The following is a 20,680-nucleotide window of genomic DNA, read 5'->3' on the forward strand; positions in this document are numbered from 1 at the left end:
GGACAACACGTAGGTCCGTTGTGATACCACATACACCAAAAATAACGGTGACTTAGATCTAGCTACTTAGAGAATCGTTAGGTAGCAACGATAAAGCTCCGAATGATACCGATCTCAACTTTGGATAAATCCTCGGGAGATCAAATTGACTCGCGACCGAAGTACTTTCGCCTAGTTCTGGCAAAAGCTGGGCAATCAAGCATAAAGTGATTTGGTGATTCCACCTCATCATCCTCCATACAGCTGCAGCAGGATGGAGTTTCCAGTAAATTGAGACGTACCGCATGGATACCCATGGGATAGTGCCCTGTCAAAACCCCAATGACCATTGATAGGTGAGCCTTAGTGAACCCAATTATTTCAGCAGACCTCCTGCCATCCACTTTCGGCCAGAAAGATATTGCTACCCTGCAAGACGTGGTGTCCGCCCAACGTTTGCTGAGCTGACTCGAGGCCCAGCTATGGAGGAGCAATCCACAGGTGGCCAGCGACATCCCGAAATCCCTACAGTCATCTTCACACTTTCATTAACCCACATATAATTTTCAATTTGCAAAATTGCTCAGTCAATAAAATGTAGCAGCCCAATGACATTTCATAGGAGATACTGTAGGCGAGGTATTAATAAGAAAAGTGATGGATCTAAGGGCAAACACATTACACGGACCTTTCAGAAAAAATTCTTGTTTTAGTATCCAGATATTTCGATCGGTTATCAAACACTTTTCGTGATATATTTTTTCACTAGTTGAGCTAAGAAAATTTTTCTCAAATGCACGTGTGCCTCTAAGAAATTTGGCAGGGCTTTCCACTGATGGAGCCATTACGATGGCCGTCGAGATAAATTTTGAATTGAAAACTAAGTAAAATAATGAAACTAATTGGTTTTATGTTTGGTAAGACTTTCAAAATTTTTTACAAAGAAATCCTATGTATCGTGGTGTTCCAGAAGTATTGTGGTTTTAAGGCACGCCGAATACTTGAAAACTAAGTAGCTTGGCATAAGAAATATTTTAACTGTAAGTAAGGTAGGAATACTTCTTGAAAGCGGTAACTTTATAAATGAATAACGAATCGCGATTGAACAAATTTACTTTTATATTCAGATTTTGAAGCAAATGTAAAAAAGATTTGATTTCGAAAGATGTGTTTTGTGTTTTATTCAGGTACAGAACCCCATAAACTTCAACAGCAACGCTGTTAACTAATTTCTTGTACATACTTAAATGTAATCAGGTTCCGTTATTGCACAGTTGAAACTTTTAAGACGTTTGATTTTTAATCTGAAGCCTGGGTCTAGATTCAGTAAATGTGAGTTTTTCAAAAATCACACTTACTAAATGTTACTATGAAATTTCAACGTTCAGGGGAAAAAGTAAGCACCATTTATGATTTACTGAGTTTGCTCATAGTTCGGCTACACCAAAACGTAAATTTTTGAGCCTTTTCTTACTAAAACCCAACTGCGCTATACATTTTATTTCTTTCCAATTAACAACATAATGCTGGAACTAAGAGCTTTGTCAGCAAAACTACATTCAAAACGTATATTTAGTGAAAGCATGCTGTTATCCTAGAAATTTGAAAATATAATACCTAAAAGTAGTGTTTTTGTTTGTGCAGTTTGAACTAAGTCCCCTATTTGCTAAGTTTATTAAAATTTTGTATAGGAAACCATGGAAAAATCCTGAAATTTTATATTTAACAACGACTACGACACTTTTGTGAATTGCTTGTATCACAATCAAATAACACAAAAATTTTATCCTTTTTTCTGAGACTTGGTCCTTTTTTTCGATGAATTTTGGTTCCAAATGAAAACATTCTGTGGCAACCGTGTCTGTCTCTCTCTCTCTCTCTCTCTCCTAAGTTTGCTAAAGGTTTCTCATTATCTAGAAAATTTGTCTTCTGGAAAACATGGAAAAAATATTTCACCAACCTTCGAGAAATATATATCTAGTCCTGAAGTTGATATCCAACCATTATCTAACCTTTGAGAAATGTATAGCTCCAAAATGAATATCCAGCACATTTCTCCAGTTGATATCCTACATTTGATATCGAGTGGAGCCGGAGTTGAAAAAAAAAATTACTACAAGGTGGTACAATCAAAGCCAACAACGGTTATTGGTAGCAGTATTGAAGCATTATCAATTAAAAATAAATTATACAAGTTTAATTTTATTTTCGTTAAAATACTGTTATATTGGAATCTTACATTTGAGTCAAGTTCGAGAATCACACTTGAATACAAATTGCGAACTATCTTTTTATCAACTTAGATAACAGCAATTTTTGCTTTATAAAAAAATTTCCTTTTCTAATTCGTAAGCTGAGCCACTACGACGAAACCACGATTAAGTGTATGCTTGTTTACAACATGAGCTCTAAAGTACTCAAGCCCCAATGGCTCGTTGGGTATATTCCAAGCACTGATGACCTGATACGAATCTTTCATTCTCTCTCAATTTGTTTCCAGGAAAGGGGCTTGAAATCAGCTGTCTGTTCATTCAATTGTAAACAAAAGTTCATTCGTTGTAAACAAAAGTTCATTCATTTACAAGAATGGGGCCTGAAGTCAAAGGGCTATAGAGTTGCCTACAATACGCAAAAAAAATTCTCCAAGAAATCCGTTCGGTTTCATTATTTTCAAATAAATCAGCAAGTAAGCTGATAAAAACTTATTAAAATTTATTCAAAAGGTAAAGTTTTGTAGAAATATTTTGTGGTAGATAAGTGAAAAAATATGAAATAATATACATATTTCAATTGCGTCGCTTTGCTTTGTTGCTCTGGCACCGCCATAAGATAACAATAAGCGGCTAGTCCCTTTTTTCACTTTGATGCGACCAAAACGTTTATGTACATACATCCACATACAATAAAAAACGCAAAAATGTATAAGAAATTACGAAATTATATCACTTGGTGAAGTATCTGCGTTGTCGTCTGCAAAAGGCTGTTAATTAAACATGTTGCGTTAACCTATACGTATATCTGCAATTTATCTCAGCTGTAAAAAATGGAATGTCGCAACGCTCCTCAAAAACATGGCCATTATGCATCCATTTACATCAATGCGAAGACTAAGAAGCTGACTTTTTCACCAATCGAAAGTTGCTACCAAAACCCGCTGAAAGGTGTTGTCACTGATAAATTTTCCGCGGGTGAAAAAGCGTTATTTTTTTCTTCGGATTTGTAATACTGACAAAAATTCGAGTTTTTTGATATTCCATTTGACAATCTTGAGTAAATTTTCGGTGAAAATCATAAATTAAACCTTTACCATCTAAAAAAGTTTTTCTGAAATGCCCAAATTTGATTTTGAGCATGATGGCATCTATGGCCAACGTTATAAAAAATGCACATTTTCACGCGCTCTAATAGAGCGAGAAGTTTCATATCAGGTCATCAGTGATTCTAAGCAAATAACTGATAGGTTAACTGTAGTTTAACCTTGCCAGATCGGCCGCTTAGGCTCAGCTTAAACTTTAGTAAAATTAGACTGAAAAGCTCCATAATAATAAGTTTAAGCGTAGTTTAACTGACAAACTGAGATGAACTTGTACTGAAAACCGGGCCTAAGAACTATAAACGAGATGCTATATGTAGATATAGCCATCGGACCGTTAATTGGTCTTACTTGAATTATAAGCAAGTGCTGGACGGATGTCACTCCTTCAACTTTTTCCAAATGCTCCCCCACTCCTCTTTGCTTTTTAACAATTTCGTACTTTCACTCCTCCCCCACTGCTTCTGCTGATGTCCTTCTTCACAGCAAGGCTCTGGAGTTGAACTTAACACCATACCTTTAATAACATACGTATGTTGGTTACCTTAACCTAAATTGAAATGAACAAGTCAAACCCAGATTGAGAAAGACAAATATAGTTCAGCATGCCTCCAAATCAGGCATGGTTGTACACTGCGCTGTTGTATGAAGACAACTTAATGTGAAGTCTTTCTGATACAACAACTCGTTCTGCAGCAAACCTTAAGCTCTAGCTTGAACCTGCTATATATTACTGAGAAAATTAAATCGACGTGCGCTGAACGCGTCAGAGCACAAATCTAAGATCCATATGAATTTATATGGTCTCTTAAGGTTTATAAAAATTTTTATCTTTTTCTAATAACTTCCAGGCATGAACCCCTTTTTATTCAAGTCGCTGTGGGTAAAGACGGCGGTGAAATACCCTGCCCAAAACGACGAGCTAGCGTGAGTGCAAGCAAACCTGCTTACCGCCGCTCCTCAACACCCGTAACAGAATGCGTGGTAAACTAACGAGGATCCAAAAAAGATGGATTTTGTGGTAGCCGCTGCAAAAATGAAAACATTGAACGGAAGCAAAGTGGGCCGGCTGGTTGTGCTTGTGATTGAACGTTGCAGCAAACATACTTACATCCGCTGAGCTTTAATAAGGCTTCAGCACAAAAAATCAATTTATGAGTCATCATCATCAAATAAAATAGGCTTTAAATTTAGTTGCAGCTTTTTTGCAGATAACTCATAGCAAATCATGCCAAAAAGCAGAGATTTAGAAACCAATTCATTTGGACTATGACTATGCGCCAATGTTTTTCTACTGGTAAGAAAAGAGCGTCATAAACATCGTGGTAGTAGCAGAATTGGCTGATGCTGGCCCATCTTTGGCACACCAGCTGTATAGAGAGAGTTTGGTACAGCTAACGACGGCTCTTCAGAGTCTCAAACTGTCGCATGTATTTTCGCAGTTGAGGTAATGGCCTCGTCACCAACTCCGTAATAGGCAGACAATCTTCACTTATCTATACTTACCTTCTCTACATCTCCACATAATCAGCCAATTTTCAATTGATAGTCAATATGATGACCGGAATGCAGAGGACTTTTTAGTCACCGGATGAATCGAATCTCAGTGTTCCCGGAGCCTACCCTACTATGATTCTGATTGGAAGTTGTGGTTGAATGAGTCGACTGGGTACGTGAAAATCCACAACAACAGAAGCGTCGGAAGTCTTAAAAAAATTACCCGTAATTTATCTCAAGGGTGCTAAAGTTATTTGACTATTGAAATCATACGGATTATACTCAAGATAGAAAGTAAGAGTGTCAGTAAATGCAATGTTTATGCATTTTTTATTTATCTACAATTTTAAAAATATACATTTGGTATATGGTAGGATTAACGTCATCACTTCACCTGGATTTGTTTGTTAGGTACATTGCATCAGATAACGCTTTGAAAGTCATATACACAAAGGTGCAGAGTTGGGCAAAATTTATTCGAATGACGTAAAACACATTTGTGCTCCCTTGATGATGTCGCGGCAAATCACACCCTAAACGGCTTTGACGATTGCTCGGGCGGATATGAATCTGAGTCATTCAGGTGATTATACCAATCTGCCGGTCTATCCTAGAATAAACTGCCCAACAAAACATCGTGTGAACCGAAGACTACTTCAGAGGCTTTAGAAGCGCTTAGAACACTTATGGTGATTTCTTTTCTACACGAAAATGTCGCCTTTTCGTCAACTCTTCAAAAAGTTGTGTTCTGTTGTAAAATCAGTGTAGCCTCAATAGAGGGCATCATTATCTTTTCTCAGCAACCTACCCCTAAAATGGCCAAAAGTGCAACACTACTTGCCCACGCTGCCATTGACTGTGCAGAGAACAGCCCTGTCAATCAGCTGGTTAATCACATTGACAAAAAACCACAGTATACTAAAACAGTATACCAAAACGAATTTTATTTGAATAAATATAATTTGCAAAAGTTTTTGTTTATTTGGCGCGAAGAAACAGCTGATTACGTGACAGGGTTACAATTTTTCTTCTTTTCAAGTCATGCAGGGTGGCACTGAATATTTTAAGTGGCTACAATTTCACAGGGCTAAGTGAGAATCTTAAAAATGTTTGCCCCTGAAAGTGGCGACATTTTCGCATAGAAAAGAAATCACCATTAGTCATTGTGGGTAAGTATAAGTGTGTCGCTTAAGTTAGCATAGCGGGAAAATCTGGGTTGCCATTGTTGTTTCGGTTGAAAACGGTCAATTAGGGTTCTGTGCAGGGACATATAAAATTAAAACTGGGCTTTGTACTTATGACGATGGTGCCACTTGTTTAAAAAAAAAAACCAAAATAAGAAAACCACCAAATCGAAAAAAACAAAATGGGAAAACAACAAAAAACTAGTTTTTCAGTTATCAATACAAAACGAAAAACCCCTTTTTGAATTTACTGTGCAAAAATTATGAGATACCGGGACACCTATTTATCGGGTAAAATTTTGCAACTTCTCATCCTAGCGAAATGCAAAATTGCGCCCTCTTGTTGCAAAAGTTTTGTTTGAACGAACAGGATTTTTCCAAAGTTATTAACATTTTGTTCAAGTTTTGACAAAATTTCATTCACGCGAACGAATTTAATAAGATGATAAAAAACATCCTTTTTTAATGTTGATGTTTCCGACAACATAAAAGTTTGAGTTGTTTTGGAATCGTTTCAACTTAAAGTGTTACGAAAATTAAACTTGCCGAATTACATGTAAAGTTACTTCAGTGGTGAATTACCTTCTAGCGATTTGATTTACTTTTCTATAACTTACAAGTTCTCTTTTTAAAATGTTATGTCAAACATTTATACAGGTTTTGTTCGAAACAATCAAGTGTGGCAACTACATGCGAGAGAAGAAATTGAGAATGAGCTGAGCTGCAACTGAAAGAATTGAGAATCAGTTTTGTGACTACTATTTTCATTTCTATTTGCAAAACGAAGTTCAAAACTATAAATTAAATAAATTATAAAATATAAAATTTGGTAAAAGTACGTTTGATAAAACAAAATAATAAAGTGTATAATGTTTAATGTGTGCCAGCATATTTGATGTAAGCCCAATTGACGTTCGGTTAGTAAGTGGCACCGTGGTGTGATAGTGCGTGCTCCGCATGCCACACCGTATGCCCTGGATTCGCACCCCGGGCAAAACAACATCAAAATTTTAGAAGTAAGGTTTTTCAATTAGAAGAAAATTTGTCTAAGCGGGGTCGCCCCTCGGCAGTGTTTGGCAAGCGCTCCGAGTGTATTTCCGCCATGAAAAGCTCTCAGTGAAAACTCATCTAATAAAATCAAGAGGAGCACGACGCAAATTGGAACAGAAGCTCGGCCTTATATCTCTTCGGAGGTTATCGCGCCTTACATTTATTTATTTATATGGCAACATAGGTACTTTCGTACAAAGCTGTCGCAACAACTTTTTTGTTCATTTGACTACTAAAACGGTCAATTATGAATCAACGATTTGTGCGTAGTTGATTCAACATCCTATTGCGATGGATAAAGATTAACAGAAATTTCGGTTGAATTGACCCGTATTTCGGTTGATTTTACTAGTCTTTTTCTTTCAGTGTGTGGTGCTTTATATTTTGTTAAGTTTTTCTAGACTTTTTCGACTCTAAAAGCCTTCCGCGATTTACAACCAGATTGACTGAATTTTTGTATGTGTGCGTGTCGGGTATTTGACGCTTGCCCTGCGACTATCAAATAAAAAGCCATCAATCAACATTTGCATTGAGAAACCGTAGCGTTCGGACATGAATATGTCGTCGTCGGATGATGACTTTTTTTTACTTGCAACTACAGCAGTTTTATTAAATAATAAAAAAATTAATAAAATGTTTATTAAATAATAATAAAAGCTTTACATTCCATAAAGCTGGTAAACATTGATAATTTTCAATAAATTTTAATATGAATTGCTTTTCTTCCGCGCACTTGTTCATTTTGAATGTCGACACAAACTAAATACAACACTGCGTTTTGTCAATCACACCCCGCGACTATCAAATAAGCTAGCGTCAAATGAAAAAATCAAAAATTTTTGATTTTCATCAACGTGTATCCGACAACAAATACGTGTGTCACGAAGCCACCCGACTGCACTAACACACAAAATTCAGTCAATCTGGTTGTAAATCGCGGAAGGCTTTAATTTAAATAAATTTTGCAATGTCCGTATGTCACCGCATTGTTGGAGGCTATAAGTCTTCTATTATTTATATTTCCGTGGTAATATATGCAACTATTTCAACTGTAAATACTACAAAGTTTTATTGAACTATTAAATGCAACTAAGGTAAAAATACTCTTACGTACCAAAAATGCAACTCTAGACCTGAGATTTGCATCAGGTGAGCGAGGCTGTATAGTATTGTACACTATGCACTTAGTCGTGTGTCGGCACCGTACTCAAGCACAATATATTTGAGAACGGTGAGAAGATAATTTTGTCTAATCCCTAAGTGCAGCTGACACAAAAATATTCACCTTACAGAAAGAAGAAGGGTGGAAGAGCAACCACGCGTTAGTCTGAATATCCAGTCCTTCCCAATGGGAAGAAGATTTGAGAGTGATATGTGAAGGCGTCATATCTATAGATCAGCCATCGAGTTGCACATTACTACCCTTTGGGCCAGTGTTATTTGCTATGGTTTAACCAAATAATTAAACTACTCAGGCTATGAAACAGAGAAGATCGCTTGCAGATTTATATGATCTACATCGTAATTTGTCAGCTTCGTCAGGAACTTAGTACTTGAAGAAAGCATGGTTATATAAGATGGAGAGAGGATCGAAATAATTGCAAGCAAGTAAGGTGATACCCAATACAAGCCAGTTTTTAGGAATAAACTAACATTGCGACTATAAACTGAGATATAACCTATCCTATATTTCAAGTTGGATCAAACTACATACGGGGTGCAAAACAAATTCAAAATCGGTTCAGTAGTTTAGGAGTCCATCGCGGACAAACAATGTGACACGTGATTTTTATATATAAAGATAAAGCGCGTGCCGAGCAGCCTTCGAACGGAAAGACTGACGGATGGATGGACGAGCATTACTAGCTTAAATTTTTTTTTTCGGCAGCGGTTACTGTTTTTTCGGTTTACTAAAATCGATGAATGTCACCGAGGCAATAATAAATTGAATGAAACCATAGATCGAGCCCAATCGATTTCGATAGCAATCCTGAAATGATGAGAAAGTGAAAATATCACAAAACGTGATTTCAAATTCCGTAATAAGTTTCGAAAAGAAGCAAAGACTGACACTGCCCACTTTTTACAATGCTTAGACTTTTAGAGAAAATACCTAGATACCAAATACTATTTGGTCTAGCTCAAATAGCTTCAAATCTGAGAAAACAATTTTAAGCGTTAATTACCTAAAAAGAAAAAAGCAACATCATTTAAAGTTTGGGAAGGGCGTATTGCCCATAGTACAGGTTTACAAGTATGATATGTATGTATGAGAAGGAAACAATTCCTTTCTCTTTCTAACACACTGTCGTTTGACACTTCGGTCAGTGTCAAACTATTGTGGAACTCAGTGGAACCTGCTTGGAACATACGTTTGACACTGAACGAAGTGTCAAAATTACCAGGGTTGCTGTCGTGAAAGCGACACAGGGAAACAAAAAAGGAGCGGAATATCAGATATGGGTTGCTGTGATGGTAAATTTTTTTGAACGAATTTAGTATGAAAATGTAGTGCACCTATATGGATCCTACAGAAAATTATACAAAAGTATTGAATTAGGGTATCTGAGGATGCGTAGTTATTCCAGTATTAAGAATACAAACACGGGTGCTACGTTTTTCTACCTGTTCGAATGTTCTCCGCGAAAAACAGTTTGAAACCGAGGTCGACTGCAATAACTCGTCCAAAAATGTGGAAAGAGAAATGAAAAGACGCGTTTTGCCCTTTTATCAATAGTCCAAAGGCGAAAAAGTATTTTATCAGGTGAGCGTGGCTGTGTATGCCCGTGCTGCCAGATATCCTACTTGTAGACCTTTACAATGGTTCTGCTCAATCGAAATTTGATTCTTTAATTTACCATGCCTTGTTTTTAGTGGTAGATCTACCAACGGGTAGGGTAACGAAATGTCTTAAAGGGCGAGACAAAAATGAACAACTGTTTTGTATTTCTTCTTCTTTTAGTGCCGACCATTCACAATGTAATCAAAACAAAAGCAAAAAAACTCACTCAGAATTACGAGAAATATAAATGACGTTATTGAGGCCAACAAGCAAAACAAATGAAACAGAAATAAAAGCAATGAAACAACAACAAATGCAATGTGAGGCAAGAATAAGATTCAAGCAGTTAAAAAAATAAACAAAATTTTTTTAAAACGCGAGATTATTCGTAGATGAATGCATTTTTTTTGCGAAATATGATATTTCTGTTTGGCTTTGTTTATTTATCAAGCCACGCAAAGTATGAACATAAATGAAAATAATAAAGATTCGTTGTTCTTTGATCAAGTCGAGGAGTCAAAGCCAAAGTTAATGGCAGATTAAGCTTTCATAGCAGAGGCACACACATGGCTATGTACGCAAACGTACATGCGGCCATAAGTATGTACTAAATGATGAATCAGGTTTCTGTAGAATGCTTTAGGTCTAATAAACCAGCTTTTTCAGTGGCCGCTTAAACATACATATGTATGTATATATATTAATTAAAAAAATATGCATTCATACATTATTTAAATACAGTACGCACTCGTTAAACGCAACAACTTTTACTACATCTGTTGAAGCTTGACAATAACGAGGTTTCAAGCCAAAATTTCCCATCTTGCTTTTTAGAAGAGTCGATTGCCTTTCATGATATGCAACACCTGCTCAAACTTAAAAGTTCTACAAGCCCGGAAGAAGTAAAGGATTAAACAATTTGCAGGTTTGCAGGTTACTACTATCAGATTTTTACGACACGCCAATGTCTTTGTCGAAAGCATAGTTCATACTGGTTTGCCAAATAACGCCAACACCGAACCAGACTCATTACCGTGCGATTTCTTCTTTCATCTCATACTGGGGAAGATAATTGAAGCAATACCAGTTCGATACACTACAAGAGAGAGAATTGCACGAGTTTACGATGACATTAGCTGTGTTTTTTGTTTCACATCTATATACGTTTACGCTTAAACTTTATATGGACTGCTAAGCGACAAACTTTAAATACACCTCTGAAATTGCTGCGCATAAAATGTGTACTACTAAATTTGAATATGTTATACTCCGATGTAACTGAAATATGTGTCTATGTTTCACCCTCTGCACTAATTCTATGTATTCTATGCACGTCCACTATTTATCACAACGGATTCAGTTATATGTTATACACATAAATACAATAGAGGGTTGTGTCTCCGCATTTCGGTACACCCTGTGCTGTAGCTAGTTGTTTAACCATTACCGCTAGATGGGTCTCGTAGGCATTATCTAAGCGAGGATAGGCTTTTTTTCTTGCGCAAAAGAAACGTACACTCGTTAAATAAAAAACACGGCTTTGATAGCATTGGCCATAAAAAGCCTGTCTTCCCGATCCTGTATGAAAAAATATATAATCGTGGGTACAGCGGTAAATGAGGGCATGAAGAGTTACATGTTAACAGATATAAACTAAAAAATGTGACTTTGGGTTGAGTAGGCGAATAAAAAGTAGTGGTTTTTTGAAGAAACAAAAAATTTAGCTCTATATATAAGTCGTTTATCTTACATGTACTATGATATATGGCTCCGAATCAAAGACAAAGTTGAGAGGAGTTGGAATGTCTCTTTGTATATTCGAGAGAAATCATGCAGGAGGATTTTTGGTCCTATGTGTGATGACTACGGCGTGTATCAGAAGAGGTTTAATGAGCTCTATGAGCTTTACGCATGAGCAAAGCTGAACTATTTTAGATTCTGACTTGTGATGTTGGAGTTGAATGAAAAGCGTCCGTTGTCCTTTCTCATTCGTTGGACAATTTAAAATATCTGGTAGCACCAAGCAAGCAGAAATTAGATAAAATGGTTGCATGCTTGTGGTCGCGGAAAGTAAACTAATAAGTTATTAAATTTTACAATAATACGTAAATTTAAACCAAAGAAAATAGTTGTTTGTGGTTTTATAAACATTACAGAGTGTAGTTATGTATAAAATTCTTGTGAAGGTGCTCGTGTGTAGATAAAAAGTGATAGTTATACTCTAGTAACTTTAACAACAAATTACTAATAAATTGTTAATAACAATTGAAAATTACTGATTAATTCTCGGTGGGAAACTCCCTGACAAATTTGTTACGATAGATGTGAAGTTATAAAGCTTGATTTACGCTTATCAACCCCTTAAGTCCCAGAGATATTTTTATTTATTTATTTATTTATTAGTCTACAAATTTTACAATTAATCAGACTAAATATAATTACGGATTGCAGAATAAATTATAGAAGCATACATTAAGAGCAAAATTATATTATAAAATATGAATATATATTACTAAATCAGTTGTCGGGATGGATTGTGATACCGAGCAACGGAATTGATTATTAGTGTTGTCAGAATAGACGTGATTTCGAGCAGCTGATGTATATTTAACACACAATAAGTAGGGCTGTGATGTGTGGGAGGTTGGAAAGGACGTGTTTCCAAGCCACCCGCCCAAAGTAACTGGATTTAGTTTAACATGTTAATTCTGAAACAGTTATGAGTTCAAGGCAGTGAGTATAAATTTTTTTATACTGTAAAGTGTGTCACAAATATCAATATTATTGCAGTGATTATTGAAATCTTGACACAGACAACGGAGAGGTTCATGCATTTAAAAATTCGATCTACATGTAATTAAATATAGCGGTTGGAAATACCGAGAGGGCCTAAAAGGGACATTAAGCATCACCTCGCCAAGCAGAAATGGATTGTTTATTACCCCTCTTAATAGTTTTGCCATACGGCTCTGCAGTGAAGGCAGCTGGAAAAATGTTAACGGGCTGCAGTAGGGCGGTAGATTCCTGGATGGATCCCAGGGCAAATGATTTAAAGCAAAAAACAAAAATTTCTTTTGGACCGATTCCAATTTTTCGCTAGGAATCTGATAACGCGGGTTCCAGATAATGGAAGCATATTCCAATATAGGTCTTACTAACGATAAAAAAAAAAAGTTTCAGTGTCATAGGGGTCATTGAATTCCTTTGACCACCTTTTTACGAAAGACAAAGTCACTCTAGCCCGATTCACACACGAGTCGATATGTAATTTGAAGTCCAGTTTAGGGTCCATTATAAGGCCAAGATCAGTAAAGTTTGTGACTTGCTTTATGATATAAACGCCTATCAAGTACTGATGGGATTTAAAAGATTTCCTCGTAAAACACATAAACTTGCACTTCGGTAAGTTTCAACTAGGTTATTCAGATCCGATTGAAGAAGTGCCCTATTTTCAGGTGAGCGAATGGCCATAACCAGTTTGACATCATCAGCGTACATCAGCGTCATGAAGCCCTTCAAAGCATTTGGGAGGGCATTAATGAAGAGCAGGAACAACACTGGACCAAGCTGATTTCCCTGAGGAACTCCAGAAGCATTGTAAATTTTACCAAGTAGCGCAACTAACAGCTGATCGGTGAAAATTTGCACATTCACACGCACAGTTCTCGACTCAGTTTCAAAACAAAACTTTAGATTATTTAATTCAAATTTTCAAGTGAGATAATACTTACAAATTTATGTATACAGAATATATATGGCATTTTGGGAAAATTTTAGAATAGCACCCCCCGATTTCGGGGTAAAACTTGGTATCAAATGAAAGAGGGAGTTCTCCCGAGCACAAATATATATATTTTAAAGTGCGCAAACTTATAATTTGAAAGTTATTTGTTGTTAAAGTTTGCAAATTTAGCAAATTTCTATAGCACTTTAAAGTACAATTAACATATCTTTCAAAACCTTAATCCACATATATATCTATATAAATTGGCAACGATAAACTAAAATTGCATTTTTGCATTGTTTTTACTTATTATAAATGTTTTTATTAAATCAATCGCGCTTTTGTAGCAACATGCACATTTATATATATATATATTTTATTGATGACATTACAAAGCTGTGCTGCCACATAAACAAAAAAAAAAAACAAATATAAATATTACCTTACCACCTTTCAGTTAATAGGGGGACTCATGTAACCGTATAAATGCCTTATAAAGTGTGTAAACGTTTAAATTTATCTAGTGCGTAAACGAGCTGTCAAATTTTGTATGAAAAATCATTTACACAATTTGTATAAATTTACGCGCACATTTCATTGTGTAAACGCGATAAACTCGAAGGAATGCAACCTTGCAGACATTAGAGCAGGCATTTTCATCAGAAATCTCCAACATCAGCAAGTAAAGGCGTTTTAGTTTTGATTTTTCACTTAATCTTGGTATTTTTTAATCTGTATAACAATCAAAAACATTTTGTTTGGCAATAATACAGCTGATAAATAATCAAGTTTATCAAGAGTATTGCTAGGTGCGTTCATATAACCGCGTGTGTAAATGGATATAATTTTACACCTTATAAGTTTATATGCTTTCATGAGTCCCCCTAATAAAGAAAAAGGCTACCGCCACGGTGATGACCTTCAGCGTAATACAACCTTCTGCACAGAAGGGTGTACTACGCAGAAGGACATCACCGTGGCGGTAGCCACGGTTATACCACATATCCGGACTTGGCATAGCGTAGCCCAGGGTTATTTTTTATAAGCGCGGCCGAAGGCCACCTATGCAGAAAGGTGTTCTACGCAGAATTACTGTGCATGGCGCAGCCGGTGTTGGATTGGCTAACATAACAATAAACATAAGAGTTATAAGGTAATATCACGTTCAAATATCGTTCACGAATGCAAAAAAGAGCTTTTTCAAATTTTTGGTAAATAATGAGTAGAAAGTTTAGAGATATATGTATATACATCAGATGAAAGGTATTTTTATAAGTTATTTTTCGATTCTGCACTTGTTCCGTTTTTTAGATGTGGCAGCACAGATATGTAATGTCATTAAATATATATACGTATACACATATAAAAGTTGTATAGAAATTTGCAAACTTTAACAACAAATAACTTTTAAATTATAAGTTTGCGCACTTTAAGATATATATATTTGTGATCGGGAGAACTCCCTCTTTCATTTGATACCAAGTTAAACCCCGAACTCGGGGGGTGCTAAACTAAATCGCTGCCGAGGGATTAAATAAGCAGGTAAGGGGTTGACAAAGAAATTGAGGGCAAGTTCTTAGCACAACAGATGGTATTTCATCAGGTCCATTGGAGTAGGAAATTTTCAAACTTTCCAGATGCCTTAGTACCTCATCTGTATGAACATATGGGATAACTACTGAGTTAAGCGAAGGTAAGATATATTGATAATCCACCAGAGGGGAGTCAGGGATAGTCGAATAATTAGATTTAAAAAAGTCAGCAAACATATTTGCAAAATCTCGGAGTCATTACTAGAAATCTGATCGTTATACTTCATTACAGAAGGAAACCCTTTAGTTTTTCTTTTGGAGTTGACGAAGGACTAAAATGATTGCAGTTTTTTATCGGTTATTGTTATGGAAGCCCCACCGTACCTACATTTACTCATTCATGCAAACATAAATATGTGTGCCTGATAGGCAACTGCATATACCGAATGCAGTGATGAACTCAAGAAGCATTCCAAGATACTATCATATGTATGCCATTCTGTTTGTGAATGTGTATTTATATTCTGACAATATATTTACAGCAAGTGTTTTTGTTTTCAATGTAAATTTACATATATATTTTTTACTTACCACGTATTTTTGTGCGCTTAGTTAAATTCAGCCAAACTTCACCTTTAATTGTATCACCTGCAAAATATATTTTATCCGGATTGCTTAAGGTTATGCGTAACCGCTCCGTTTCCATTGTGAACACACGGAGTAAGCACTTCCTTGCACTTTTCCAATTGGTGTTTCTTATAAAAAATATATTTTGCAAAATATTTAGTGCGTACTCATGTGCATAAATAATTGTTCACCAAATTTTTCTTAAGTCAGCGAGAGCTTTCGTCCATTCTCTTTGTGAATTTGTTACGTTTGCTTAGTTCTCCGCATCCTTTTTGGCCAGCTTAAGTACAGAGGCCAAATGATATTTGCTGTTTTGTGTTTTTCTTCTTTTTTTTATCGAAAAATAAATCACTTTGACACTAAGACACTACGCAAAGCAAAAGCATACACCCGCGCCCCGGTTCGCTTCCTTTACTTTCTCTTGGTCTATTTATGTTTGTTAAGCTCTAGTACCATGGTACCCTGGTGATCTCTATTCTTTACTGTTGTTGCTCTTTTCACAACGAATTTTTCACGCACATTCACATACATGCAATCTTTGGTTTAGTAACTCTTCAATTTCCTGTCCAATTTTAAAAATGCACTTGCTGCCATTTCACCACTTTATATAAAAAGTAGTGAATAAAAAAGACCAAAATAGACGATAATTTGCAAAAGCAAGAACTCTTCTGAATAGCTTCTCTTTTTTCACGCAATTTTGGTCCGCACCTATTTACCGCTACACCAATTCTTTTCGGCTTTTGTGATTTTTCTTTCTTTTACCATTTTAGCCATAATTGCTATTTCCACCCGCCTCAAATACTCATCGAAAAAACTCATTCACAGATTTTCCTCGCAAATAACAAAGAGAAGCATTCCATTCTTCAGCAAAAAGTTTATTTATCTTTCATGTAACTCGTGTGCGTGAAAGAGATGCTTATAACACATGCCGTAATTGGGAAAACAGCTGTACAATTAAAGCATTGCCAGAGAAAGAAATAATTTTATTTTTGCAAAAACAGGGTGTGTACAAATTTTTGTACTGTTTCGTTTTAGTTTTCCACCAAAGAGGATTACACCTCTATTATGAACTCATACGATACACGATAAACGCTTGCATCTGTTATACCGTATTATGAAATAAATTCTAGCGTATGAAACCCGATCGTTAGCTTTTATCGTTTATCGTGGTATTGCCATACGCTAACTATCGCATCAGCTGTTCAATTTTCTACGCTAGCTATCGTTAATAAATTTTTGCAGGATACGTTGCGAGCTATTTAAATAAAAGTAAATATATAATTATTACAAAATCCAAAAGAATCCAACTAAAGCCTCATTCCCAACACTCTATTGCAAAACCCTGGACAAGAAACCTTAAAGTGGCACTAACTTCAAAATATTTGGGATGGATTGTTGTGGAAACGCATTTACGATGGAAGCAGTAAGGAAAGCGGTCGGCATGATGTGTTGGTGCACAGTGGCTAGTCATTGTCGGCTGGGGCGGGTCCTTGCCAATCTTACTGTTCCTGCGCCATAAGCAGAAAAAAAGTTCCTATCATGCCTATCAAAACGAGCAGCTGTCAAATTCAAAACAAACTGACAGAAGCGCAGAGACCGACTCAAAACGCTTATAATTCAAATCAAAACGACATCCGGTCGAACCGGATGCCACGGACAACCCCTTAACATTCCAAAATTTAAAAATTCAAAAAAAAAATTACCGCAAAAAAATTTACCGAACCGGACATGGCCGGTTACCAACGCTGAAAATCGAAAATAAAAAAAAAAGCTGAAAATTAAAATATAACAAAAGGGGGAAAAACAAAAAGGGCCGAATATATCTTGGGGGCGCAGCGGGTGTCGTTGCGACGCCCGGTGCTAGACCCACCCTCAAAATCCATGGCCACCGACGCACCTATTTTTCGGTGGCCCCTTACCTGATCACCCTACGTGCCTTCTAAATAAATGGCGACGCCAGCATTCCCATATTATTAACAACTTTTATTCAAAATTCATTATTACTACTAACATAGCTTTCTGTTTTTTTTTTCTTACTTCTTACTGCAAGGTCTTTTGAATATATTTAAGCTTATAAATAATTTTAAAAAAAAATAGCAATCTAAAAGGCGTGTCAAATTAAAGAGGAACTCTATTCCTTTTGTAAGTTTTAGAAAAATTTATTGTGAGCCGCGTTTTGCGACGGTTCATTGAAAATAATAATAATACTCGGTTAGTTTTATAATCTAATATACTATATATGTAATAAAAAAATCTTTTTTTTTCAGAAATTTGGATAAATGCCTTTTTTTTCTTTTTTTTTTTTCACAAATCTATCTTAGGGCTGTACAGTTTGGATTAATTGGGGCCCCCTTACAAAATTAATAGTTGTTGTATTAAACTTACTTTGAGTTTAGCTGAACATCAATTTGGTATTACACATAGTATAATGACACTAATATGTACTATGCACTAAGAAATTAGTTATAAACGCAACTAGGACTAATCTTGGGGTAAATCCTACCCCTCAAAAAATATTGTTTCACAAGCTCAAGTAAAACGTAAGCTTTTAGATTCATGGAAAAATTACCGGAGTCATTCACCTGTTCAGGTAAAACATGAACCTTTTAAACTTATAGTACAATTAATGAAATTGTTTTACTTGTTCAGTTGAAACGTTAACTACTTTACATGTAACAGTCAGGGTTGGTATTGTTCGGGTTTCGTGCAACTCAGTCACCAAAAAAAAATGTATACAAAAAAAAAGTTTTGTTTTGATAATGCAAGCTAACCCGCATTACTTGTTATTTGCGTCTCTTAATATAGAGTTAATGCATTTTAACTGATAATGCAACTGAACTTGAATTACCAGTAAAACTTTGTTCCTTACCGAAACAATATCAACACTTTTGCTCACTCCACGATGGCATCAATTAAAAAAAATGTAATAGTAAAATTCTACCATAACGCAAAGCAAATTTTAATAACTGAAACACTTTTTCTTTTGTTTCACAGGCAGTATACATTGCGCACCTATGACCATTAAAATATGCTTTGTTTTTTTGTTGGTTAAAAATTTGTTTCCAGTATGCAACAATTTTGAACGTACAACAAGAATTGCTTTTTTTTTTCTTTTTAACTTTTCATTTCCTCCGGTCATTGTGCATATTGCATTAGTATTCACATTTGCTTTGATTCTACACTAGCGTGATAGCCCTAAGTTCGAGTATGTCATTAACATTACATAATGTTGCGGAGTCAAAATTATAATTTTAAAGGATAGGGTTAAGGCTACAAATACATAACTTTAGTTCAGTAGTGGAACGAACTCACCGCTTTAACCGCTGATGTTCGTTATCGCAATTGGAGTGCCTGCAGGCCTATATTCGCTGCCCTGTGGTCGTCATTGCAGCTGGTTTATTGTAGCCCATCTGGTCGTAGCTGATATGGGTTGCGCTAGTAGTGTTGTTGCCGGTATGGACGCAGCCAATAAGGATGCGCTAGTAGTATTGTTGCCGGTATGGACGCAGCCAATAAGGATGCGCTAGTAGTATTATTGCCGGTAGGAACGCAGCTAATAAAGATGCGGCTAGTATTTGGGTGGGTGGTACCGCCTGTTGTTGGGGTTACCGTTAGTGGGCGCAAGCCTATGTACGTGGCCCCGCTACGTGCGTTGCAACTGGTGTGGCGGTACGTCTGATGGTTGTTGCGCTCGTGGTTGGCGCTTATGAAGGAGTTGGGGGAGGTACTACCGATAGTGATGCCCGTGGTAATAGTAGGCCCCGTTGGTGGTGGTTGGCGCTGTGATCCGAAGTAACTAAATGACCCGGGTGGCGATAGAGCTTCGTGCTGGCCTTTACGCCGGAGGTAGTGTCCTCATTCGGTTAAGATTTATTACCACCCAATTTTTTTACATTTGCTGCGCTGCATACAATTGCCACTTGAACATGCCTAATGTTTGAGAGGTTAAATGCAAATCTAATTCTGGCGTTGTTTCATTAATGGGAAAATGTTCACGCTGTGAGTTCCAATAATCATTTATAAATACAATGCGTAAATACGTTTTACCACCATCATCTTTTTGGTGTCTATTTGGCCGGAAACTCGTGCGATTTTCTCGATTTTTTATTTCTTACCAATTTTTTATCTTTTTTCGTGTGTATACGGCCGGAAACTCAATGCCTTTAGCTGGAGTCATTGGTGCCGTATGTCGTAGAGCTGTATCCGTATCCCTAACGTAATCAGCTGTTTATCGTTACGACGGTAAACCAAAACCCAATTGGTTGGCTACGATACGGTTACGACCTTAGCGGCACCAATAATCGATTGCATTGATTCTCATAAGGTTGGTCGAATCAGCTGTTAAAAGGTTACCGATACGGTTACCGATAAAGCTCCAATGTCTCCAGCTTTTCTTCCTTTCTTCTCTAGTGATGGCCGGTCTGTCTTTTCCTTGTTTTCGATAATTTTTTATCGCAACTTTCGCCACATCGCTAGGTGTGTTCACGTGAACACGCTCCCAAGTGGGTCGTAGCCGTAGACCGTAGCAGCAGACCGTAACAGGATGAACTATTTTTAGACATACTCTGAAATTTACTTTTTTTATTGAACTTTTTTTTACTTTTCTTTTAGTATGTCAAGTCATTACACTGTAGAGTTTATTTCAAGAAGATTGGAAGCATCTCTCAATTTCCTTCTTTCTATAGCCTTTATGCGAGTTTCGTCAATTTGTTCATTTGAGTTTATATAAAAGGCAACATACATAGGTAGCAGAAAACATTTTATTATTACACCTTTTAAAAACTTTTGCCACTTTTAAGCCGGAGTCATTGGTGCCGTATGTCGTATCGCTGTATCCGTATCCATAACGTAATCAGCTGTTTATCGTTACGACGGTAAACCAAAACCCAATTGGTTGGCTACGATACGGTTACGACCTTAGCGGCACCAATAATCGATTGCATTGATTCTCATAAAGCCGGAGTCATTGGTGCCGTATGTCGTATCGCTGTA

The 20,680-nt window shown here is 36.4% G+C and overlaps 1 protein-coding gene across 2 annotated transcripts in view; it reads right to left on the reverse strand.

The window, feature by feature from the left end:
• The window catches only part of Leash (leash), a 76,706-nt gene extending 60,150 nt beyond the window's left edge, over positions 1-16,556 (reverse strand). For both annotated transcript variants that reach the window (XM_067784159.1, XM_067784148.1), the window contains exon 1: positions 15,653-16,556. In XM_067784159.1, the coding sequence (XP_067640260.1) occupies positions 15,653-15,767 (115 nt within the window). In that variant the 5' untranslated portion in view covers positions 15,768-16,556. The remainder of the gene's footprint in view (positions 1-15,652) is intronic.
• Between the last annotated feature and the right edge of the window lie 4,124 nt (positions 16,557-20,680).

Source organism: Eurosta solidaginis, chromosome 1 (genome assembly GCF_040869045.1).
Source record: "Eurosta solidaginis isolate ZX-2024a chromosome 1, ASM4086904v1, whole genome shotgun sequence".
Lineage (NCBI taxonomy): Eukaryota > Metazoa > Arthropoda > Insecta > Diptera > Tephritidae > Eurosta > Eurosta solidaginis.